The 24,528-nt window shown below is 33.3% G+C and overlaps 3 protein-coding genes across 5 annotated transcripts; all 3 read right to left on the reverse strand.

Moving 5' to 3' along the window:
* On the reverse strand, positions 6,448-7,065 carry LOC108662768 (mitogen-activated protein kinase 19-like). Its single transcript, XM_018124328.1, has 2 exons — positions 7,030-7,065; positions 6,448-6,918 (listed from the first exon to the last, which is right to left on the reverse strand). The coding sequence occupies exons 1-2, from the start codon at positions 7,063-7,065 to the stop codon at positions 6,463-6,465; spliced, it is 492 nt and encodes a 163-aa protein (XP_017979817.1). The 3' UTR covers positions 6,448-6,462.
* On the reverse strand, positions 9,221-10,388 carry LOC18594426 (cytosolic sulfotransferase 15). Its single transcript, XM_018124329.1, has one exon. It carries the CDS (start codon positions 10,386-10,388, stop codon positions 9,381-9,383), a length of 1,008 nt encoding a protein of 335 aa, XP_017979818.1. The 3' UTR covers positions 9,221-9,380.
* LOC18594427 (mitogen-activated protein kinase 19) lies at positions 13,583-19,548 on the reverse strand. Of its 3 annotated transcripts, none has more exons than XM_018124860.1 (10): positions 19,365-19,545; positions 17,141-17,549; positions 16,730-16,857; positions 16,575-16,634; positions 15,855-16,004; positions 15,567-15,722; positions 15,188-15,399; positions 14,982-15,083; positions 14,560-14,705; positions 13,583-14,217 (listed from the first exon to the last, which is right to left on the reverse strand). In XM_018124860.1, exons 2-10 carry the CDS (start codon positions 17,535-17,537, stop codon positions 13,799-13,801), a joined length of 1,770 nt encoding a protein of 589 aa, XP_017980349.1. In that variant the 5' UTR covers positions 17,538-17,549; positions 19,365-19,545; the 3' UTR covers positions 13,583-13,798. The 3 variants fall into 3 exon arrangements, with proteins under 3 accessions (XP_017980349.1, XP_017980348.1, XP_017980351.1); XM_018124859.1 differs by having other exon boundaries at positions 19,107-19,544; XM_018124862.1 differs by having other exon boundaries at positions 14,078-14,319; positions 19,107-19,548.

Here is a 24,528-nt window from a genome sequence, read left to right on the forward strand (position 1 = left end):
AACATCCCACATTGCCAAAATATATAAAAGGTGAATGCCTTATATTAGGAAACCAACTATGGACTTGTTGCAAGCAAGAAAAATAGAGTGGGCTCGCGCGCACACAAAATTGGGCCAAACCTTTAGAAACTTCAGATTCCCTCTCCTTGCAAGCGAGTATACACGTGGGTTGTGCCCAAGTGACTTTTTGTACCTGGACTTTATTTTTTTGAACTTTTTCAGCCTTTGATTAAATCAAAGTCCAACTCTACCATACTTACCTAATTCTTCTAGTTTTCCTCAATGTTTATCCTAGTTTTGCTCCAACGTGTATCTGACTTGGTATAAATGTTGACCAATTTTTCCTCAACTCCCTGATCTGGTGCAACGTTCACCTCACTCCATGTTTATAAATACAACCTCACACCCTCACTCACAAGACACACCAAAGCTTTTCTTCTCTTAAGCTTTCTCTGTTGGGTTTTCTTCTTTTTTTTTTTCTGCTGTTCTTGTCATCCCTTAATAGTTTGTGCAAACTATAAGGAAGGGTCTGTTGAATCCTGGAGGATAACCGCTACAGTCCTTTTGCATCGAGTTTTATACTCCGAAAGGGCAAAAATTATCCTTAAGGACAGTGATACCATGCCTCAGACCAATTACTGCTTTTACTAGTTTTATATTCCTTTATTTCTAATATTTTTCTAACATTCTTAAGGATAATAGATTCCCACGTTAATAATGTTGCTGCCACTGTTCCTAATGCTGCCTCTGTCTCTACTGCCACCACCACTGTCAACGGTTCCCCCATAGCTCCCACTCCGATGATCATTCCTCCTATGCCCTCGACTTCATATGCGAAACCATTTCTAGATATTTCCAAAATAGAAGTCTTTGATGGCAGAAACTTCAAAAAGTGGCAAGAAAGGATTTTTTCAATCCCTGATGTTCATGGGGTTGCTTTTGCACTAATTTATTTCAAGCCAGATGAAGTCAAGATGCTGGAACCATGGATGCATGCAAATAAGGTATGCAGGCATGCAATCATTAGCACATTTTCTAATGAGTTGTTTGATGTATACAGCCCTTACAAAGAAACAAAGCAAATATGAGAGTCAATGATAGCCAAATACACTGCTGAAGATGTTGGGAAACAGAAGTTCGTGATTGGCAACTTTTATTGCTGGAAGATGACAGATGACAAGGACATCAAGAGTCAAATCAATAAATACCACAAGCTGGTGGATGGTTTGAAGGTTGAAAAAATCAACTTGCAAGAAGAGTTCGTTGATGGGTTGTTGATTGAGAAGCTAACAGAATCCTGGAATGGATACAAGCAACAACTGAAGCACAAGGAAAAGCAGTTGTCACTTGCAGATTTGATTGTGCACATCATTATTGAAGACACAACTCGCAGGGAGATTAAGGCCTCCAAAGCTAAGGAAATTGCAACTAAAGCCAATCTGGTGCAAGGCAAAACCAAGCGCCAACAAAGGTACCCTTACAAACCTGATCATAAACCCAAAGCTCCTCATCTCACCTTTAAAAAGAAGGGTAGTTGTTTTGTCTGTGGAAAGTCAGGGCATCATGCAGCACAATGCAGGAAAATAGCAAAGGGAAATGACAAACCTGCTAATCCAAGAGTCAACTTGGTCAAAGTAGATGAATCTGACGATGTAATTGCTGCGGTCATTTCACAAGCAAATATGGTTGCCAGTGTGAAGGAATGGGTGGTAGACTCAGGTGCTACCAAGCATATTTGTGCAAACAGAAATGCCTTTACCTCCTATACTCCTATAGGGGAAGGAGAAGAGACAATTTACCCCAGTGATTCTCGAACTGCTCAAGTTCTTGGTAAAGGGAAAGTCCTTCTCAAGCTCACATCTAACAAGACCCTAGCTCTAAATGATGTTCTTCATGTTCCCAATATAAGGGCAAACCTGGTATCTATGGCCTTATTAGGCAAGGTTGGGGTGAAAGTGTCATTCGAATCTGACAAGATAGTGATGACCAAAAATAATGTGTTTGTGGGTAAGGGTTATTGCAATCAAGGACTCTTTGTACTTAATATTTCCAATGTTTGGAATGAAAATGACAATTCTTTCACTTACATGATTGACTCTGATGATTTATGGCATGGTAGACTAGGACATGTTAGTATTCCCTATATTAAGAAAATGCAATCACTAGGATTAATTTCTAATATTAAAAATGGATGCTTTAATAAATGTGAAATATGTGTTGAAACGAAATCAACTAAGAAAAATTGTATTTCAGTAAATAGAGAATCTGAATTATTAAGTTTAATTCATACAGACTTAGGAGATCTAAAACAAACTGTGACTAGATGAGGTAAGCAATACTATGTTACATTTATTGACGATTATTCTAGATTTACTAAAGTTTATTTACTTAGGCATAAAGATGAAGCTTTTGACATGTTTATTAAATATAAAGCTGAGGTAGAAAATCAATTGAATAAAAAGATAAAAAGAGTTAGATCAGATAGAGGGGGTGAATATATACCGATTAATGATATTTGTGAAAAAGAATGAATAATTCATGAAATTACTCCTCCATATTCTCCTGAATCAAATGGTGTAGCTTAAAGAAAAAATAGAACATTAAAAGAAATGAAGAACTCTATGCTTGTTACTTCCAATGCACGTGAAAATTTGTGGGGTGAAGCTTTATTATCTACATGTCATATTCAAAATAGAATACCTTATAAGAAAACTGGTAAGACACCTTATGAATTATGGAAAGGTTATTCTCCTAATTTAAAATATTTAAAAGTATGGGGGTGTCTAGCTAAGGTAATGCTTCTTGAATTTAAGAAGAGAAAAATTGGTTCTAAAACATCTGATTGCATGTTTATTGGTTATGCTGAACATAGTGTTGCATATAGGTTTCTTGTATTAAAAAGTGATGTTATTGATTGTAATACAATTGTTGAAACAAAGAATGCTGAATTTTTTGAACTTATTTTTCTATTAAGAATTGATACAATTTCTCATACACCCTTTAGTAAAAATGATTTTGAAATACAAAATGATGATTTGAGAAGGAGTAAAAGACCAAGGAAGGAAATTTCTTTTGGTAATGATTTTTGTACTTATCTTGTAGATAATGATCCTTTGACTTATGTTGATGCAATTTCTTCTAAAGAAAGTTTATTTTGGAAAGAAGCCATACAAAATGAGATTGATTCGATTTTACAAAATCAAACTTGGGAATTAGTTGATTTACCACCTGGAGCCAAACCAATTGGTTGCAAATGGATTTTTAAAAGGAAAATTAATTCTAATGGTTCTATTGATAAATATAAAGCTAGATTAGTTACAAAGGGTTTTACTCAAAAACCAAACATTGACTATTTTGATACTTTTTCTCTAGTAACAAGAATTGCATCAATTCGTGTTTTATCTACCTTAGCTTCAATTTACAAACTTATTGTTCATCAAATGGATGTAAAAACTGCTTTTTTAAATGGTGATTTAGAAGAAGAAATTTATATGACACAACCTGAGGGATGTATTCTTCCTAATCAAGAAAACAAAGTTTGTAAATTAATTAAATCATTATATGGTTTGAAATAAGCACCAAAACAATGGCATGAGAAATTTGATCAAATTCTTGTTAGTAATGGATTTTCTACTGTTAGAGTTGATAAATGTCTGTACACAAAAATTGTTGATAGTGGATGTGTGATTAGTAGCTTATATGTTGATGATATGCTTATTTTTGGTACAAGCATTGATGTGGTTAATAAAACAAAATGTTTTTTGACTTCTAAATTTGACATGAAAGATTTGGCAGAAGCCAAAGTTATTTTGGGTTTTAAAATCATAAGATGTGATAGTGGCTTAATGCTAACACAAGGGCATTATGTTGAGAGGCTACTTAAAAGGTTTAGACATTTTGATGTCACACCTGTGAGTACTCCTTATGATAGTAATATCCAATTAAAGAAAAATAGAGGTGATAGTGTAGCTTAGTCTGAGTATGCACAAATTATTGGGAGTCTGATACATTTGATGAATTATACTCGACCAAATATAGCTTATGTTGTATGTAGACTGAGCAGATATACACAAAGTCCTAATAGAGATCATTGGACTGCCTTGAGTAGGGTGATGAAATATTTGAAAGGTACCATAAACTATGGTATTTTATATAATGGATTTCCCACTGTATTAGAAGGATACAGTAATGCTAACTGGATCTCAAATTCAGATGAGACGAAATCTACAAGTGGTTATGTATCCACCCTTGGTGGGGGTGCTATAACTTAGAAATCAGCCAAACAAACAATAATTGCTAAATCTACAATGGAGTCAGAATTTGTAGCTTTAGAGTTGGCTGGTAATGAGGCTGAGTGGTTGAGAAACCTCTTACCAGATATTCCATTGGGAATGAAACCAACACCTTCTGTGTCCATGCATTGTGATTACTAAGCGGCAATAACCATTGCAAAGAATAAAACTTTCAATGGTAAAAATAGACACATTCGTTTGAGACATGATATAGTAAAGCAGCTGCTTAGAGATGGAATTATATCCATTAATTATGTGAAGTCAGAGCTGAATTTGGCAGATCCTCTGACTAAACCCCTGGAAAGAAAATTAATTAATGCTACATCGAGGGGAATGGGATTTAAGCCAAATGAGAAAATCAACAAATAGTAATAACCCAACCTATGTGATTGGAAATCCCATGAATTAGGTTCATATGGGTAATAACAAGTTATTTGTTGATAAATTAATGTACTATTGAAATTATTGTCCCTCTTATGGTGTGTAAGTAGTGCAAAACTGTAATGTAAGAAAGGTTGAGTTAAACTCTTAATGCATTCCATATTCCTTATGGGTAGTGTATTATACTGTAGTATACACTTGATGGAATCAACCTATATAAGTGTGGAGTGGGGCCGCTTCTATGAGAATTATGGCAAATTCTCTAGAGCACTTATGAATAACCAGGCACGCGCATGGCCTATTCTCGCAAAACCGCGTTGAACAGCAAAAATTGTGGAGATGTAATGTGATTGATGAAAACTATATTTCACATAAAGAATTTTGGTTCATATAAGTTACAAACTTAACCAAAATTCTGTGACTTATATTTCATTCTTTCTATGGGTGGTTCATAGCTTAAAAGGCATCAGTCACGATACATTACACTCAAATGAAATTTGACCCAGTAAAACTTCTTATAAAACTTTATGAAATATGTGGGGGATTGTTGAAAAATAATGTATTTTATAAGGTTCAAACATCCCATATTGCCAAAATACATAAAAGGTGAATGCCTTATATTGAGAAACCAACTATGGGCTTGTTGCAAGCAAGGAAAATGGAGTGGACTCGCGCGTACACCAAATTGGGCCAAACCTTTAGAAACTTCAGATTCCCTCCCTGCTCACGAATATACACGTGGGCTGTGCCCAAATGACTTTTTGTACCTTGACTTTATTTTTTTAAGCTTTTTCAGCCTTTGATTAAATCAAAGTCTAACTCTACCATGCTTACCTAATTCTCTTGGTTTTCCTCAATGTTTATCCTGGTTTTGCTCCAACGTGTATTTGACTTGGTATAAATGTTGACCAGGTTTTTCTCAACTTCCTGATCTGGTGCAACGTTCACCTTATTTGGTGCAACGTTCACCTCACTCCATGCTTATAAATACAGCCTCACACCCTCACTCACAGGACACACCAAAGCTTTTCTTCTCTTAAGCTTTCTCTGTTGGGTTTTCTTCTTTTTTTTTTCTTTCTGCTGTTCCTGTCATCCCTTAATAGTTTGTGCAAACTATAAGGAAGAGTCTATTGAATCCTGGAGGATAACCGCTACAGTCATTTTACACCGAGTTTTATACTCCGAAGAGGCAAAAATTATCCCTAAGGATAGTGATACCACGCCTCAAACCAATTACTGCTTTTACTAGTTTTATATTCCTTTGTTTCTAATATTTTTCTAACAAGTAGGAGTAGCTAATCACCAAGTAGCCAACAACAAAAATATTGCTTTGAACGACATTTTCAACAATAATAAAAGAAGAAAGTTTTTTAATTATTTAAGAGTGAAAGTCCAACAAGACAAACTGGATGGGAATATTCATTACTCGTTTTGAAATCCGAGGTTATTGGATGCAAGTAGAGCCCCAAGTGTTTTTCTTTGATGCTTGTTTTATGACTCATATATTTGCCAATATTAATGTAATTTATCCTAAATATACCCATTTAAATCTTGAGTGTCAACCTACTTACATTTCCATCAGGCCTAGTCTCCTGAAAATTGAAGGCAATTTATTCACTTATAAAATTCAATGATGCAGCAGCACATAATTACAGGGCATAAATTAGGTATTGGAAGAGGACACCTGAGACCCCATCCTCCCTTGACAAGAAACCCCCAGAGCTACTCTAACTTCACTTTGATACAGACCGTTCTAGCAGTCAACCACACACCATGGAACCAATCCTAGTTACGACAAGCCATACTGAACGGTCCCCAGATTCCTGTGGGCAGCGACTGCCACAACTGCAGCACCAACTGCACCAAACTGGGATTGTGCCTGCATAAGTTTTGTATCAATGGGTAATCTATCATTTAACTGCTCAGCCTTGGCTCGCGGTTGGTAATAGGGGTTGCTGTTGATGTCAATAACCATCCCAGGGGGTGGTTTTGCAGCCATGCTAGGCTGCAGTTTGGCTTGTGGATCCCTACCCGCCTGTATTCCAGATTTCTCTTGATTTGTGGTGCTAGTCCTCAGGAAACAATGTGGGGAGACATTCTGTGGAGGAAGGACTGCATTTCTGTATAAGATCTTTGCATTGTACCCATCTTTAACATTTTTCCCATTCTCATATGGTATGACAGATCCAACAACTCTCCCAGGTTTTGCTGTACAAAGCAAAAGGAGAACAGAATCCTGGATCAGCTAATGTCGAAGCAACAAAGGGACATGCATTGCTATAATCGATAACAAGTCTACTCAGTGCAGACCTAAGCAAAATGAGCAAAAGTATTTTTAACATTTAAAGCCAGAGACCTGAGGAATAAGTGTCTTCAGTAATGTGAAACTCATTTAAAGAGATTCAGTTCCAATTTTTAATGGCCACCAAACCCACATATGGCAGATATAGACAGGGAGGCCAGAGAAACCACATGCAATGGGGATATTTGTACGACAAATGTTGCTTGACCAAAAGAAAGCTGAGGTAAAAGAACAGACATTGCCCTCTCACCTAGAGAATTCGTTGAGAACTTATCTTTTCAAATTTTACGAGGAAATCTTATCATTGAGATCATTGGCGTGTCAATGGAGTGCAAGTTCATAATTAATTATTACAATTGACAACCTTTTATCGATGTCATTTCTAAGATCCTCTCATCATTTTGATAAAATTCGAAAATATCATCTCACCTAAAAAATTATCCAATAAAACTTATCCTTACAAGTTTCTTGAATAAATCACATCATCGGGATTGGCAATCTTGTACAAAATAAAGGTTGTTGGGCATGATACATATTATAATTTGTTAAATACAAATCAAAATCTTGTATTGAAAACGTTTCTCAGATCCTCTCATCCTTCTGGTACAATTTGGGATCAAATTCTCACCTAGAGAATTTCTTAGGAAAACTTATCTTTACAATCTTTCTCAAAAAGATCTCATCATCAGAATCTTGATTCGCATGCAGGATATAAAATCAAAATGAATGGAATGACAATTTTAAAAAAATGTAATGATGATGGCACATAATAATCTAGCTATTATTTTTACTATTCTTTTTTGGCAAAGTTAAAATATTATTTTCTATTATTATATTATTATTATTATTCTATTGTTTACTTATTATTATTTTTTACATTATCTTGTGTATTTCCAATAGTGATGAATAAAACCTAAATATCCTATCATGTTATTTTTATAAAAATATAAATATTCAATATTTTTAAGGCATCAACATGATTTATAAATATCTTACGCTAAACTATATCTATTTATTTATTTATTTACTTTTTTTTGCATATCCATATTATTTTAACACACATTATTTCATGTGATTAAATATGATATTTTGTTCATATATTTTTTAGAAAATAAAAATATTATTGCATGATTACTAAACAAACAAACAAAAATCAAAGAGAAAACATAAACTAACGAAAACGAAGCCCAATAGCAAGTCAAACCAATATTCAAAGGGAGGTCCATTACGTTAGATTGTTTGCATTCTTTCCAGGGCTTGGCTTTCGGTTTGTACCCAAAGAAAAACTTCCATGGACCACAACGAAGTCCAATAAGCCGCACTAGATGGAAATATTTCATTAGGTTATTGAATACCTTCACCTGTGTCCATTCCACGTATAAGAAATGTTTCTTTTCAGACACTAGAAGCAGCCCCAAGTGTTTTTCTTTGATGCTTGTTTTATGACTCATATATTTGACAAAATTAACGTATATACCGTAAATATAATTTTTTTTTTTTTATAATTAGGAAAGAAGAATTTGAACTCTACTCTTTAGACAAATAGATCATATACCAATCAATGAATTAAATGTTCGAGTGCACCTAAATATAGCCATTTAAATCTTGTGTGTTAATCTGCTTGTATTTCCATTACATCAGCCAGCCTCTTCCACAATTAAATGAGGAATCTTGAATGTGAAAGTGTACTAATGAGACAATTCCGGCTCATATATTCTGACATGGAAAGTGAAAGTAGGAGTAACTAATCACAAAATAGCCCACAATAAAATATTACTTTGAATGGACATTTTTGTGTGTTTTCTGGTGAACTCCTGTTCAGATTGATTCAATGTTTTCTGGTTGCGGTTTCTGGGCATTTCTTCTCGTTCTTCTTGCTGGGCTGTTCCTCTTATTGTTGCTCATTTTTGCCGCCTGCTTGTGTTGCCGCTGCCTTTTGATTTGGATGGTGTTTTTCTTTGCTCATATTTTTTTTTATAATTGTGGAAAGGAAAATTTGAATCTTGTTCTTTAAATAGAAAAATTATTCATCAACCAATAAATCAAATATTCGAGTGCTTGTTCATATTTATTAATGATATCTTTATCTTTCAAAAAAAAGTTAAATTTATCTCACTACTATATATATCCAGCATAAATAAAATTGTCAATTTTATAATAATCCAAAATTGTAAAACATAAAAAAAAATCAAACAAAAAGAGGCACATGTTATCATTAATCTATTTTATTTATGTCTTATCTCCGTAATAATGTGCACGAAGGTACACAAATGCATAGCACATAAGGGTTGATTTCAAGATGGAAAGGAATAACACCAATTCGGTAGAAAATGTTTAAATGCAAAAGAACAACGACAGATTAAAGAGTGCTACAAAATTCCTATGCACTTGTTGGATTTAACAGTCTATTCCATTTTATCCAACAAATCAAACTTTAGGCCGGAATCGCCCAACTTTTCTTCAGAAAGTTGTTTCATGCGATCAGCCATTAGTGGGCTTATGAAATTCACCCAATCTCCCACCTTACCATTCCTAAAAAATGCTGAATTCTTAAGCCCATCAGGCCTTTCTCCAGTCATGTTCACTTCCACAGTCTTCAAGGTTTCAAAGCTACACAGCTTTGATATTTCTTCAACAACTCCTTGTCTAATTTCCTCCTCCGAGAAACGGTAGCCTAAGAAATCAGCCAGCTTCATCAAGTTGGAAGTAATATCCTTCTTCAAATCTTCATATTTCAAAAACAAGACTTTTTCAGGATGCTCCAAACTCATCTTCCAATACCCTAAAACATGTTCCCAAAATGGACCAAAGGCATGAATTCCTTTACAAAACCTGTCAAAACCTTCCTCTATTGAAAAAGGTTTGAAATCTTCCTTTCGAGGAAAATTGTTCACAATAAAGTGCCAATCCGAGATGAATTGGTCGAGAGGGTTCCTGCAAAGATAAACAATGCGACAATTGGATTTTAGGATGGAACTAGGCAATGTACCGTAGGGTGTGTGAGTTGCAAAAATTCTTGGGCTAGGAAAATTTCCATTTCCAAGATCAAGAGTTTGGTTTTCCGAGTAAATGCTGAACTCAATGATAGGCACAAGGTCATGGGGGCTTGTTGCGAGCAAAGGGCTTTGCGTGTGTGGGAATTGCTTGCGGTTCACAACGGAGAAGATGAGAGCCTTCAACCATGTGGTGCCTGATTTGGGCGCTGTGATTAAGAAGATATCAGTATCATGAGCTTTGAAGTGGTTTTGAAATGAAATGACTGCCTTGGCTGGAACCAAAGAGTACCAAAAGCCTTGGTATTGGTAGAGAGTGGAGCCAACCCAGTCTTTCTCTTGTGGAAGCGTTTGAATCAATTCTTCCATTACCTTGTCTCCTTCGGAGGAAATGTTTTTGGATGCAGTTTTATCATCCATAAGAGCAAAGCAAATTGAGTGAATGTTCGCTGAGAAGAAAGCTAGTGAGAAATGAGTGCCAAATATGATCCAGTGAATACGCGTATATAGACACCATAAGAAAATTGAGGCTCCAGATCTCGAATTTAAGAAATCTTCTGGTCAAACCTACCTTGAAATTTTCGAAACTAATAAAAAAACAATAGCATTCAAAGTTTGCAGCTATGACTTTTGAGGAAAAATGTGTAGACACCATAAGAATGATATAAATAGAGGCCTAAGAGCCACCTAACCACATGCCACCGGAGGGCATGTGCTCATAGGGAGGATCATGGTCCAGTAATCGATAAAGAGACAGCAGCTAATCCACATGCTCAGTCCCATATGGAAGATTACTTAACCCCAACTTGTGCAAGTTCATCGGCGACGGTACTGGCTTCTCTACTGATATGCACCAGCTGCCACGTCTTGACCTCGTGCTTTAATAAACAACTGGTTGGCCACGTTATTTAAACAGCATGGGACATTTAGCGGATTGTTGCACCGGTTCATTGCATTGGTCGAGTCGTTCTCTTCCAACATGACATGTGAGGAGCTCCACGTTCATCAACTCTTGCGTTTCATATTTTTTTTTTTAGCAAAAGCTCTTGTTTTACTTTCTTATCCCATTTACAATCTTCCTTGAATTTAGTAGTATAATATATTCAACCGTAGTTGTCATATCTTCAATCATATTTCGTCTCACAAATCAGTGAAATTTTCTATACTTAATTTCTTAATTAAATTTTGAGATTTCTTTTTCTTTTTTTTAATGATCAAACTCTTCAATCCGAGGATCAAATGCATCATCATTGAATCCGACTCTATCAGCTCAATGGAAATGATCAAGAAAGGATAAAATCATACAGACTTACACAGTAAAATAAAACCTCAAAACAAATAACAAATGGTCACTAGCATCTTTGGAGAATGTTTTTCTTTGATGCTTGTTTTATGACTCATATATTTGACAAAATTAGTGTATTTACCCTAAATATAGCCATTTAAATCTTGTGTGTCTGTCTGCTTGTGTTTCCATTCCATCAGCCAGCCTCTACCACAATTAAATGAGGAATCCTGAATGTGGCAGTGTACTAATGGGACAACTCCTACCCATGCATTCTGGGAAGTGAAAGTTGAGTAGCTAATCACCAAGTAGCCAACAACAAAAATATTGCTTTGAACGACATTTTCAACAATAACAATAGAAGAGTCAAAAGAAGAAAGTTTTTTAACCAATTATAATTATTTAAGAGTTATTTTTATTTAAATAATTAAATTTATTCAAATAATTATTTTAAAAATCGATTAAATATGTTTTTTGAAAACGGACATTTGTATCTATTGAAAAATAGACAATTGTGTCTATAAAAAATAGATAGTTGTATCTATTAGGCAAAGGGATCTTTCTCTATAAATAAGACTCTTTAATTTTTAAATATGAATAAAAAAATGAAAAGAAAAATAATATGCAATCATTCTCTCTATTTTTTTTTCTTTTTTTTGAAGAGCTGAATTCATTCCTACAGAAACAAAGCTACAGCCTAAAGGAGGAGAATAACCTCCAAACCACCAACTGCACAAACACAAAAACCAAAACGGCAGCTGCAAAATCAACCCCTGCCTTCCCCAGAAAAGCAGCATATACACCCCCATCAAACAAAATGAAGTTAGCAAACCTCAACCAAACAGACAAATGTAATCTTGTCAAGCACAAAAATAAAACACCTATACAACCAAATTCATACTCAAAATCAACAAAGAAAAGCAAAGAAAAGAATCTCCCCTCTACACTTGGAGATTCACTTCATGTCAGCAAACCGAGTGAGAGATTAGTCTTGTACATTTCGAACACCCTCCTTAATGCCTCGTGAAAGCTACCATGATAACCACCTATAAAATTAAACAGCAATCCTGCTATCAGCCACAAGGGAAAAGCCCCAGCAAAAAACTATATACATTCTCTCTACTTTTCTTCAAGTCCTTCTTAAATTGTTTGTATAGTGTTCTGTTGCATAAAAACTCTATAAGAATTTGATAATCTTGTCATATTTCGATAAATATTAAGTGAATTAATTTTGTCAATTCACAATACAATCAATTATTAATTTTTATTATATTTTTTAAATTTATATGTTGATAACTTTTTCGTATTTTTTGAGTTTATAAATTGATAACTTTTTATGCCCTATAAATTAAAATGAATAAAACTTTAAAAAAATAACATAGATGCACGTGTTGAAATCATTCCTTAACATTTTCGATTTTATAATCTTGTGTTGCAATAGATAAATGTTTACCAGAGTTCTCCACAGCCTAGGTTATCGACCCAAGCTCGAGGCTTGATCTTATTCACGTGGAGTCTAACCCGATTTGATAAGATTGTTTGTTAATAAATAATATATTTTATTTTATCCAAAACCTAGAATCCTGGAATAATATTGTGTATCATCAGACAAGACAAGCATTTTTTGTTTTTTATGAATTTTGTACCAGGTTTGTTTATTTCCGAACAGCCAGGGTCGGACATGGCCCTAGGACTTTTCGAAAGCCAGGGGAGGCCATGGCCCCACTTGGATGGGATCCACAAATCATGAAAAATAAGAAGAAGAGCTCTGAAATTCATGCAGCAGGTGGCAGTTGGAAATAACATATTCAATCATATTTCATCACAAAAATCAGTGAAATTCCTCTATAATTTATTTCTTAATTAAATTATCAAAGCCCCAAACCAAGGATCAAATGCATCATCATTGAATCCCGACTCGAATCAGCTCACTGGAAATGATCAAGAAAGGATAAAATCTTATAGACTTGTATGGCTGACAGTAAAAATGATTTTATGTAATAATTTCTTGCAGAACAGTTCTCCCAACAAAACAATAAATGGTATTAGCATCTTTGGAGAATGGTTATGTTAGCTTGTTTGCTCTCTTTCCAGGGCTTAGCCCTCCATTGTACCGAAGAAAAAATTATCCATGAACCACAACAAAGTCCAATAAGACAAACTGGATGGGAATATTCATTACTCGTTTTGAAATCTGAGGTTATTGGATACAGGCAGATCCCCAAGTTTTTTTCTTTGATGCTTATTTTATGACTCATATATTTGCCAATATTAATGTAATTTATCCTAAATATACCCATTTAAATCTTGAGTATCAATCTACTTACAATTCCGTCAGGCCTAGTCTCCTGAAAATTGAAGGCAGTTTATTCACTTATAAAATTCAATGATGCAGCAGCACATAATTACAGGGCATAAATTAGATATCGGAAAAGAACACCTGAGACCCCATCCTCCCTTGACAAGAAACCCCCAGAGCTACTCTAACCTCACTTTGATATAGACCGTTCTAGCAGTCAACCACACACCATGGAACCAACCCTAGTTAAGACAAGCCATACTGAACGGTCCCCATATTCCTGTGGGCAGCTACAGCCACAGCTGCAGCACCAACCGCACCAAACTGGGATTGTGCCTGCAGAAGTTTTGTATCAATGGGTAATCTATCATTTAACTGCCCAGCCTTGGCTTGCGGTTGGTAATAGGGGTTGCTGTTAATGTCAACAACCATCCCAGGGGATGGTTTTGCAGCCATGCTAGGCTGCAGTTTGGCTTGTGGATCCCTACCCGCCTGTATTCCAGATTTCTCTTGATTTGTGGTGCTAGTCCTCAGGAAACAATGAGGGGAGACATTCTGTGGAGGAAGGACTGCATTTCTGTAAAAGATCTTTGCGTTGTACCCATCTTTAACATTTTTCCCATTCTCACATGGTATAACAGATCCAACAACTCTCCCAGGTTTTGCTGTACAAAGCAAAAGGAGAACAGAATCCTGGATCAGCTAATGTTGAAGCAACAAAGGGACGTGCATTGCTATAATCGATAACAAGTCTACTCAGTGCAGACCTAAGCAAAATGAGCAAAAGTATTTTTAACATTCAAAGCCAGAGACCTGAGGAATAAGAGTCTTCAGCAATGTGAAACTCATTTAAAGAGATCCAGTTTTAATTTTTAATGGCCACCAAACCCACATATGGCAGATATAGACAGGGAGGCCAGAGAAACCACATGCAAAAAGCATATTTGTACGACAAATGCTGCTTGACCAGAAGAAAGCTGAGGTAAAAGAACAGACATTGTTCATACCTGTAGGCACCCTAGGCGGAGGCCGGGCTATCTTTGAATTACCAGAAATTGCATCTATTGCTTTTTTGGAAGCCTCTTCTGTAACTTGTGGATTCTCACATGTTGACTGCGTATTTTGAGGGATAGTATTCGAATGAACTGCAGACCTGCAATTAAACAGAACTCAAGTTGGAAAATTGCATCCAGCAGGGGAGAAAAGGCGCTGATTTCTTTGAGTCAGTATGTCATTCAACTAGGAGAAATTCATAGAAAATGAAGGAATACATTTGTGTTTATGTGATGTAAGTATGGATCTATAGTACATGAGTCCGCATTTTTCCTTGCCCCATCTCAAAGCAGCTGAGAGCAATTGCACAACTAACATTTCTTAATTAAAAATATTACATTATATTAGAAACTGAATTGTCTAAAATGTGTAATACCTTGGGAGGGACATATGCTTCCTCTCCAAAGGGAAAACTGGCGCACTTCGACCTCCATTTTCCTCAAGATATGCGAACTGCTTTCTAAATTGACCGATAGCACTGCAATAAAAACCACAATATAACCAAGTGGGTTAAGAGTAAAAAAATACAAGAAACGTGAATATTAATGATAAATATGTCAGGAAATTGTGTAGTATTAAAACCTTGGATAGAGAAAACTGGTTCCTTCATTTCCATTTATATAGTCTTTGAGCAGCTGCGGATGATATTCTAGTATCTCCCGGTATATTAATTCCTTAATGTCCTCCTTTGTCACCCTTCGCCTCTCAAACTCAAACTCTAATTTCGAAATTGGCTGACAAGAAGGTTCCCTCTCAATTTTAGCCAAGCCTTTGAAGTAAGGATCAGCTAATGCCTGTTACATTAATAGAGAAAAGTTTCAGTATGATGAACCAAAAAGAACACAGAAACTTTTATCACAGAATATAGATATGTATAAGAAAGCTTCATTCATAATTGACTGGATTGCATCTAGAGAATACCATATTTACAACATGAAAAAAAAAAAAAAGAACAACACACCTCTTCAGCAGTTGGCCGGTCCTTTGGATCAAATGCTAACAGCCTCTGCAATAGCCGTAGTGCTGACCGGTCTGCATTTGGAAATTTTTGTGAAAATGGCACAGGTTGTTTTCTCCGCATTTCTGTCAAGTATTTTCTTGCTTTCTCATTTCGAACCTGCAATTATGTGAAACAAATATCAACAATTCGCACTCTAGAAAAGAACAGCAAAGTAGGCCCCAAGGAAACAAACACACACACACAAGCAAAGTGGAGAGAGAGAGAGAGAGAGAGAGCAAGATGCCATACTCCAGAAATGGTTTCTGGTGCAGGTGTCCCCAAAAGATCAGTGATCAATTCTAATTGATGAGCAACACTTTTGCCAGGAAAGAGGGGCTTCCCTGTCAATACCTCAGCGAAGATGCATCCAATGCTCCAAATATCAATAGCTGGTGTATACTGCAGACAGTTGCCAACAAAAATCAGACTTAATAAGTATATTTAAAAGTTCACACCCCAAGTAAAGCACTCTAGAGAAACAGACATAACCTGACACAGTTACCTGAATGACAGATATTTCAACTTCCAGGAGAGTTCATAGTCCTCCCTGAACAACAATTATTTTAATCTAGGCATTACTGCTTACTAAAAAGCACTCAAGTATTCTTTACATAATAAAAAATGTGTTGATTTGCTAAGTATGACATAGCTCAAGCAATACATGGTAACTTGATAAGTGTACTCCGGTATTCAGCATATCCAAAATTAAATTTAATAAAACATTAAAACCAAATGATATCATACAAAGAAAAGATATATAAAAAATTTTTTAAAAAAGAAACTGACACACTAAGCTCATAAGTGAACTAGAAGATGCTACATGTTTGACCTTGACTGCAATTAGCAGATAGCCAAACAACAAATCTGTGCCAAGCTTTTGGTCCATGATACTATATATCATGCTTCACCATGTTGCCAGTTACTTTGGCAGAAAACAACTAAAGGCCACACATGACAGAAAAGCCATACCTTAGAAAAGAAAGATCCACACAGCTCTGGAGCTCTGTACCATCGTGTAGCAACATAGTCCTGCAGGAACAACAGGAATAACATAAAATGCATATCCACTCATCTTTAAGGGGAAAAGGGGAAAAAAAGATAAGGCATGCTAAAAAACTACATACCGTCCAAAAGACTGTGGTTGGGGTGTCACTGAATGCAACTCTTGCTAACCCAAAGTCACACACTTTAAGTTTGCAATTTGCATTTGCCAGTATATTCTTCGGTTTAAGGTCACGATGGTACACATTAGCTGCAACCAAGAACTTAGCAATCAGAATAAATTTGCAATTACTTCAAGCACCCTCTCTCAACCAATTTCATCTCAATTAAAGCATTAAAAGATATCAAGGATAGGTAACAAAAGCTAAGGCAAATAGAATTTACTTCTATTATACAGAGAGAGAAAGGAACTTCCACCTTTCATTAAAAACAGTAAAAATGTTGCCAATTATGTAGATGACAAGTCAGAAGCGAGTAAAAATGTATCATGACATTATAAACACTTAGAGAAATGAAAACAAACAACTTTGTACCTGTATGCATATATTTCATTGCACGAAGCATTTGGTAAAGGAAAAACTGGTGGTGTTCACGCGTTAAGTCATCATTAGCTTTGATGACTTGGTGAAGATCAGACTCCATGAGCTCAAAAACAACAAATATGTCTTTGAACTCCCTTTTTGATGGTGGCAACATTATACGCTTAATTTCAACTATATCAGGATGTCTAAGAAGTCTGAGCAGCTTGACCTCACGTAAAATCCTTATCGCATCAGATATGTGCTCAAATACATCATTTATTTTCTTTATTGCCACTTTCTCCCCAGTATGTGTGTCAATTGCGGCACAAACAACTCCATAGCTTCCCTTCCCAATAACTTCAAGAATTTTGTACCTGTTTGCATCCCCATATTCAGTGAAAAAGTCCATCTCTTTTAGATCCTGAACAATGAAAAAGAAAAATAATCAGAATTATGCATGGTCATGCAATTAGTAAATTATCTATGGATTAAAGAAAAGAAAAGGTTGCAGCAGCAGCTGGAAAAAGAACAGAATCATGCATAGTTGGATCCCACAGAAGGTGCCATAAACAAAATATCTATGGACTTAGAGAGTAGGAAACACTAGCAGCAGGATCAAAGACAGAGCAACAGTATAAACAAAAACTAGCGCCAAGGCTACTAGTATAACATAATTGGATGACCAGTAGCAAGTATATGCTCCCACTCAAAACTACAGGTTTAAGCAGACTAGAAGTTAAAAACCGGTTCAAGATGTTACAGATGTATGCAAATCTTTGTTTTCGACTACCTGCACACAATAAGTAATAACTATTCAACCTAGAAGTTGCTTGAATGAAGCCAAAACCAAGAGTATTCCTACAGCTTTAATAGCCCTTAAAGATGCTGAACTAAAAGATTAAAAAACAGATCCAAAAGTCATTGCTTTGGGGAACAGAATTAGGTTCCAGATGTTGCTCTTAGCTTGAAGTTTCTATTAGTCCAAAACCGAACATAGAATCTAATAAAATAGATTCATTTCTTGGAATTGCAATCCAGCATAAACAAAAATCAATACCACCTTTAGTAAAGAAAGCCAGATCAAAAGGAATCCAAATAATATTAGTTGCCATCTTTATCATGATATAAAAAGCAAAACATATTTACAGGAAGCCAAAACAGTGAAAATTGGATAATCTTCAAGAATTGTTTGCAACATTAAGCACTAGCATCACTTCAAGTATCGCAACCAATTTCAACATCTAAAAGCGGCTACTTATTTCAAAGTTAATTCCTCCCTTATATGGTAATATTACGACAATAAATCACATCAATCAGATTACCATGGTCATCCAACGGAAAACTTTTAATGTGAAACTTCTATTTTGTCTACACCACTGGCTACAAATAGGAAACAAGTTTTTAATTTTGAAACTTACAGTTGATTTAATAACGTGAACTTTCAGTACACGTCAAGGTGCTTTTTTCTTTCTTTTTCTGTATTAGTTTCTTCATTACAACAGAAATGTGAACTCAATCTGATCTCGTTAAGCTCTCTTCGGTTCAGAACTATGCCTTTTCAATCTCAGTAAACAATTAAACCCAAAAATTAACAAACAAAAGAAGATCTAACCCAAATTTCAAAATCCCAATACATCTCCTCTCATAACAGCTCACCAAGAAAACAGCTAATAAAGCTACCAGAAAGGGAATTCATGAAATTTATTTAACTTCAACAAACTTTAACTTTAAATAAAATCTCAAAAAGTTTATTAACTTAGAAATCCATAACACCTAAGCCCAGATCCTTCTTCCAACAAGAAATCATGAATAAGAACCTTAAAATTTTCCTGTTAAACCATGTTCAAGACAATCAAAAAAGTTAAACTTTTCCACTTTCATGCACCAAACCCAGATCTTAAATTTCTTAAAATTCTGAAGCTTTAAAATAAAAAATACTATCCAAACTCATACTTTCAAAAAAAAAAAGGAAACAAACCTTCTTCAACTGATCCTGCTGCATCTTTCTCCTACCCAAATAAAAACACCAAAAAGATCTCTCTTTTTTTTCTGTTTTTTTCGCTTCTTTTTCTAGTTCTCCCTCAATAAACAAAAAGACCCAGAAACAGAAACAACAAGAAAGGAATTATCTCGGTAGCCAAACACAAGCAGACTATAACGAGAAATTTATCCGCATTATCTCCCCAAGAAGACCCTACTTCTTATCACCAACCACGCAAAGCAAAAGCTTCCTTACCCTTCTTTAAATCAAAGTTTTATAAGTTCCTGAATTCTGGGTCTTTTGAAAAATATGTAAGATCTGGGAGATCAAGTAAAAAGAGAGCTCAAATGGGCTTTCTTTGGATCTTTAGGAAAGAGAGGAAAATCAGTGGTGAATGGAATATAACAATGGGTTTTTTTTTTTGTTTCCTTATTTGAAGTTTATTTTTATATTGGAAATAATTTCCAATCCACTGATTTTAATGTTATATATTTTTTCTGCCGGTTCCTTGGTGGGTTGGTACTTTGTATACGTACGGCAACTAGTTTTTCACATATGTATACGGCAATGGCCGTAGATTGTAATTTTGTTTAACTCTATGCCCCTTTCTAAAAGTTGGTTTGAATTTTCCACTTATTCATAGATTCAACGTAATTACACTAACAAATAATTATCCAATCAAAATGGAGCTCTCCAATTAATTTCGCATATTTTAATACTCGACTCAAAAGATTTTGTGCGCTTAATTAAAATTTTAAAATTATTTTATGTAGAGAGATGATAGTTAACCATAATACCTTATCAAGACGTAATGTTTAAATTTAAATTATTAAAATTATTGTTTTTTTTTGTATTTATCTTCATATTCTAGTGTGTAATTAGCTTCTATTTAGCAATAACTTAAACTCCGAATCAGTTGATATTTTGTTTATTTCTCTTTTTATTATTATTTTATTATTTTTTATTTAATATTTATCATCACGGGCGTTGTATGAGAATATTTATTTTTTAATCATTATTATATATATTAATAAAAATATTTTTTAAGTATAAATTTTGAATATAAATAATTTGTTTTTTATTATTGATCAATATAAATTATTCACTACTATCAAATATACAATTTTAGTTAAAGTAATTCAATAGCATTAGAATTCTTATTTACAAATTGAATAGAGTTTATTAATGTTTATAATATAAAATACTTAAAATAAAAATTCGAAAATAAAATTAAACCGTATTCCATTTAGTAGGTGTGCCTACTTCTTGATTTGAATTTCAATTCTTGTATAATACTATTATGTATGATTATAAAAATTATTTATATAAAAACGTAAAAATTATTGGTCAAAACTACCTTTCCTTAAGCTTAAGTCAATTTTTAGATATAACGTTCAAGGATAAAAGAAAAATATATAAAAGAATTTATCATCCAATTCTATTGGATTAAAAATATTCCTCCATTTTTTGGAGAGGATTGAGTCATATTATCCTAGAAGGATGACTAATCCTCTTACTTTGTATAGCCCACCCATGTTTACCGTGTTAACCCATTTGTATTTTTTAATTCCTTGGCTGCCAAACTGAGAACAGCATTAAGGTCAAAGAGTTACGACCAGAACAGTAAGGTTAGAAAAAGGGTTACTGTTTATGATTCACCGGACCCTTTCCAGGAATATTCTTGGACCAAGGAATCGAAGGGGAAAAGAATTGGAACAATGATGGAAAGGGGAGAGAGGCTTATCTAGTTAACCTGCTCAATTTGAATTGGAACAGTAATGGAAAATCAGAACTTAATTGTCAAAGATATAGGTTTTGTTCCTTCTGCAGCTTTGACAAGAAACAAGTTGGAAGAATACACATAATTAGGTACAAAACTACAATTAGAATGGATGGGACGTCATGATCCTCAGCAGTAAGAGGGTTGTATCTTTCAATGTGCCCCATGCATGGTCAGGGAGCCTCTACCAATTAAGATATCCATATAAAATGACAGTAACATTATAGAAACTCCATGGAGGTTCAATAACATCTTTCCATATATATATATATATATATATATATAGAGAGAGAGAGAGAGAGAGAGAGGTTAAGTAGGTATTAATTAAGAAATAAAAAAACTAATTAGAAGCCAACTTTATGTTTAAATAGAAATTTAAGGATAGAGAAAAGTTAAAAGGAAATTAGGTTTATAAAGGATGGAGTCCTTCATAAATAAAGATAGTGCATGTTGCATTAGAAAAAGTCATAGCTAGGAAGTGGGAGGTGGGGGTGCATGGGAATTGCTTTCTGCTCTATATAAAACTATGCATGGGATGGAAGTCAAACCTGGAGCCAAGTTTAGGGGACCAAACAAAACTACATTAGCATGTAATTAAAAGATAAAATATTTTCATTATGATACAACAATGAGAGATACTAAAGTTTAGGTGTGTGAAAAAAAATAAAAGTTGCGTTTGGTATATTGCTGAAAATATGATTATTGAGAATGTGATTGTTGGGAATATAAGTTTGCAGCATTTGATATAATAAGAGAAAGTAATGATTGCACAGAATGTAATTGCTGAAAAGATTATATTATAGTGATTGATTTGTAAACATTTTACTGAAAATGTAATGTAAATTGACAAAATTATCCTTAAATATAAAAAACATATAAGTTGAATAAATTTATAATTTTTAATATAAAACTTTACTTTTCAATTTTAAGCAATTAAAATAATAAATAATAACATTAAAAAAATAACATAATATTTTTATATTAATTATATAAATATTAAAATATATAAAATTACTAAATATTTTTTTCACCTTAAACTTATAAAAATTAAAAATAAAAAATATTATCCAAAGAAAAATCTATTGATAGATAAAAAATTTTATTGATAGATCATATTATCTATCGATAGATTATACTATCTATCAATAGATAAATAACAGGTGTCAAAAGTTTGAACCTAATCTATAGATAGATATTCAATTTTAAGCGTTATTTACGTTTGCGCCAAACATTTTTCCCTCTCAAATCTTCTTAATTCCTTAGTAAATTTTTTCGATTCTAAATCATGTAAATGTTTCTCTCTCAATTTTCGATATTAAAAGCATAAATTTTTCTCAAAACACTTTCAAATTTCTTGAAAATCTAAATTAAGTTTTTATAATCTAAATTAAGATTTCATAAAACTCAAAATCTCAATTTCTCTAATTTTTAGATTTGGTGGTGAAATTTGACTAAAATATGCTGGTGACAGGCTACCTGGCATGTGGACAGTAAGAAGAACGAGAAGAAGGCAAGGTGAGAAGAAGGAGAAAAAGGTGAGAAGAAAGAAGGAGACGAAGGTAGGAAAGAAAGAAGTGAAGACGGCAAGGAGAAGAAGAGAAGGTCAATTTGTAAAAGAAAATGTGTAACTTTTCCTCTGCAAAAGAAAAGTTACTTTCCCTCCCTGACATTCCCTTCTCTCATTTGTAGTGTGATTACAATTGTAAGCATATTACATTCTTTTTCTACCAACCAAATGCTACCAAGTGATTGTAGCCATTTAAATTGTATGAAATGTCTTTCCCTTACACCATAGCAAACGCTCTCAAAATTTTATATAAATGCATCGAGCATATAAAAAGTATATTTGAAAAGTCAAATACTGATATTTAATTACATTTACTCAAAATTGAGGACAAATGAATGGTCAATTTTTTTCCTCGAAATATGCAACCATTATCTTTGTCACTCATCACAAGATAAAATTATTAGTCTTAAATTAATTCAAAAACTAGTAAAGTTACATTAATTGCAGTATCATAGCTACGAAATAAATTAATAAAATTAGTTATCAAATTGAATAGGTATTAAATATACCAATATAAGGTTTTCAAATTTGAAAATTAATTTAATAAAAAATTTTCTAATTGTCACAAATCTAATTATATCAGTAAAAAATAAGATAAATCTTAAATTTATAAGAAAAGGTTATTTTATTTAATAGATATATTTTTTGAGTTAAAAGTATGGTTTTGTAGTATAATATTGTAACTAACTAGGGTTTTTGATCTTCTTATTTCAGTTTCGTTCTTATTTTATTTTTTTCAGCAAAAAAAAAAGTCATTGAAATTATTTCATATATGTTTAATTTTGCAATTTCGGAATAATAAATGATAAATGAAATTAAAAACATTTATATTATATAATGCGCTAACTGTAGAGAATATTACTAGATGTAATTGCATTTGTATATTATTACTCTTATTATAAAATTTTTGAGAAAAGGTCACATCATCTAGAAGCTTCAAACAATGGAAGTTTTAAAATTGAGGAACCAAATTTGTCTCGTCCCCACCGAATTTCTGTTGTCTCTTTCTCCCATCTTAATCGAACGCATACGTGACACCATTCTTAATCTAAATTTATTTACACACTTAAATATTTAATTTAATAATAAATATATACCCTATTGAAATTAGGTAACATTTATGTCACAGGCCTATTACATTCTTCCAAAAAATTAATTTGATAGAGTGTACAACGTCACTGTTTATAAGTTTATCAGAATTTTCCTATTTGTTTAATGTGAGTTTTTTAAATGCATCTTGCTTACTTTCTAAAACGCTTAAGTGTGACATCCTTGATGTCATGTTATTTTAAATTTATATTTTATAAAATTTAATTAATCATATTGTTTAAAATGATAACGATGAAAATTAAAAGAATTGATCATATAAAATTAATTGTGATAATTTAAACAAAAAAAAGTAAACATAATCAAAAGAATTTAAATAAATTCTTATTCTTTTCTTGTATTTAATTAAATTTTTATATTTATTATTTTAAACCAAATAAGTTTTTAAAATTAATAATTTACTAATTATTATAAGTTAATACATCATTTGTTATTTTATATTTATGTGACGCTAATGTGAAAAGTAAAAATTTTCATATGCCTATATTATTATGACATAAAAACATATCATATAATCATTCATTACGACATGTCAATATGTCATATTAATACCACATGATATAAAATGATAAGTAATATTTTTAATTAATTATAAATATCTAAATATTAAAAATTAATTAAAAGTAAAAAAAATTATTTAAATTTTTTAAAATAATTTAAATTTTTTTTATAATATTATGTCAAAGAAAGTAATATTTAAGATATGTAGGGCCACTGGTTCTCATGTCTTGTCCAAATCACCTCCAATTATACCCACATGTTGAAAGTTTTGATGCCCAACCAAAACGAACAAATAAACAAATAAAAGAGTTTCTATGTGGTTTTCTCTTTCTTTTTCTTTTCCTTTTCCTTTACTAGCTTTTCTTGTTTACATAAATTTAGTAACTTTCTTTCAAGGTAATGGAAGTAAAGCATCAGAATGGGTTCAGCTGTCCAGGTCATGGAACTTCTTTAAGGCAAGCATG

This window comes from Theobroma cacao, chromosome 7, assembly GCF_000208745.1.
Source record: "Theobroma cacao cultivar B97-61/B2 chromosome 7, Criollo_cocoa_genome_V2, whole genome shotgun sequence".
NCBI lineage: Eukaryota > Viridiplantae > Streptophyta > Magnoliopsida > Malvales > Malvaceae > Theobroma > Theobroma cacao.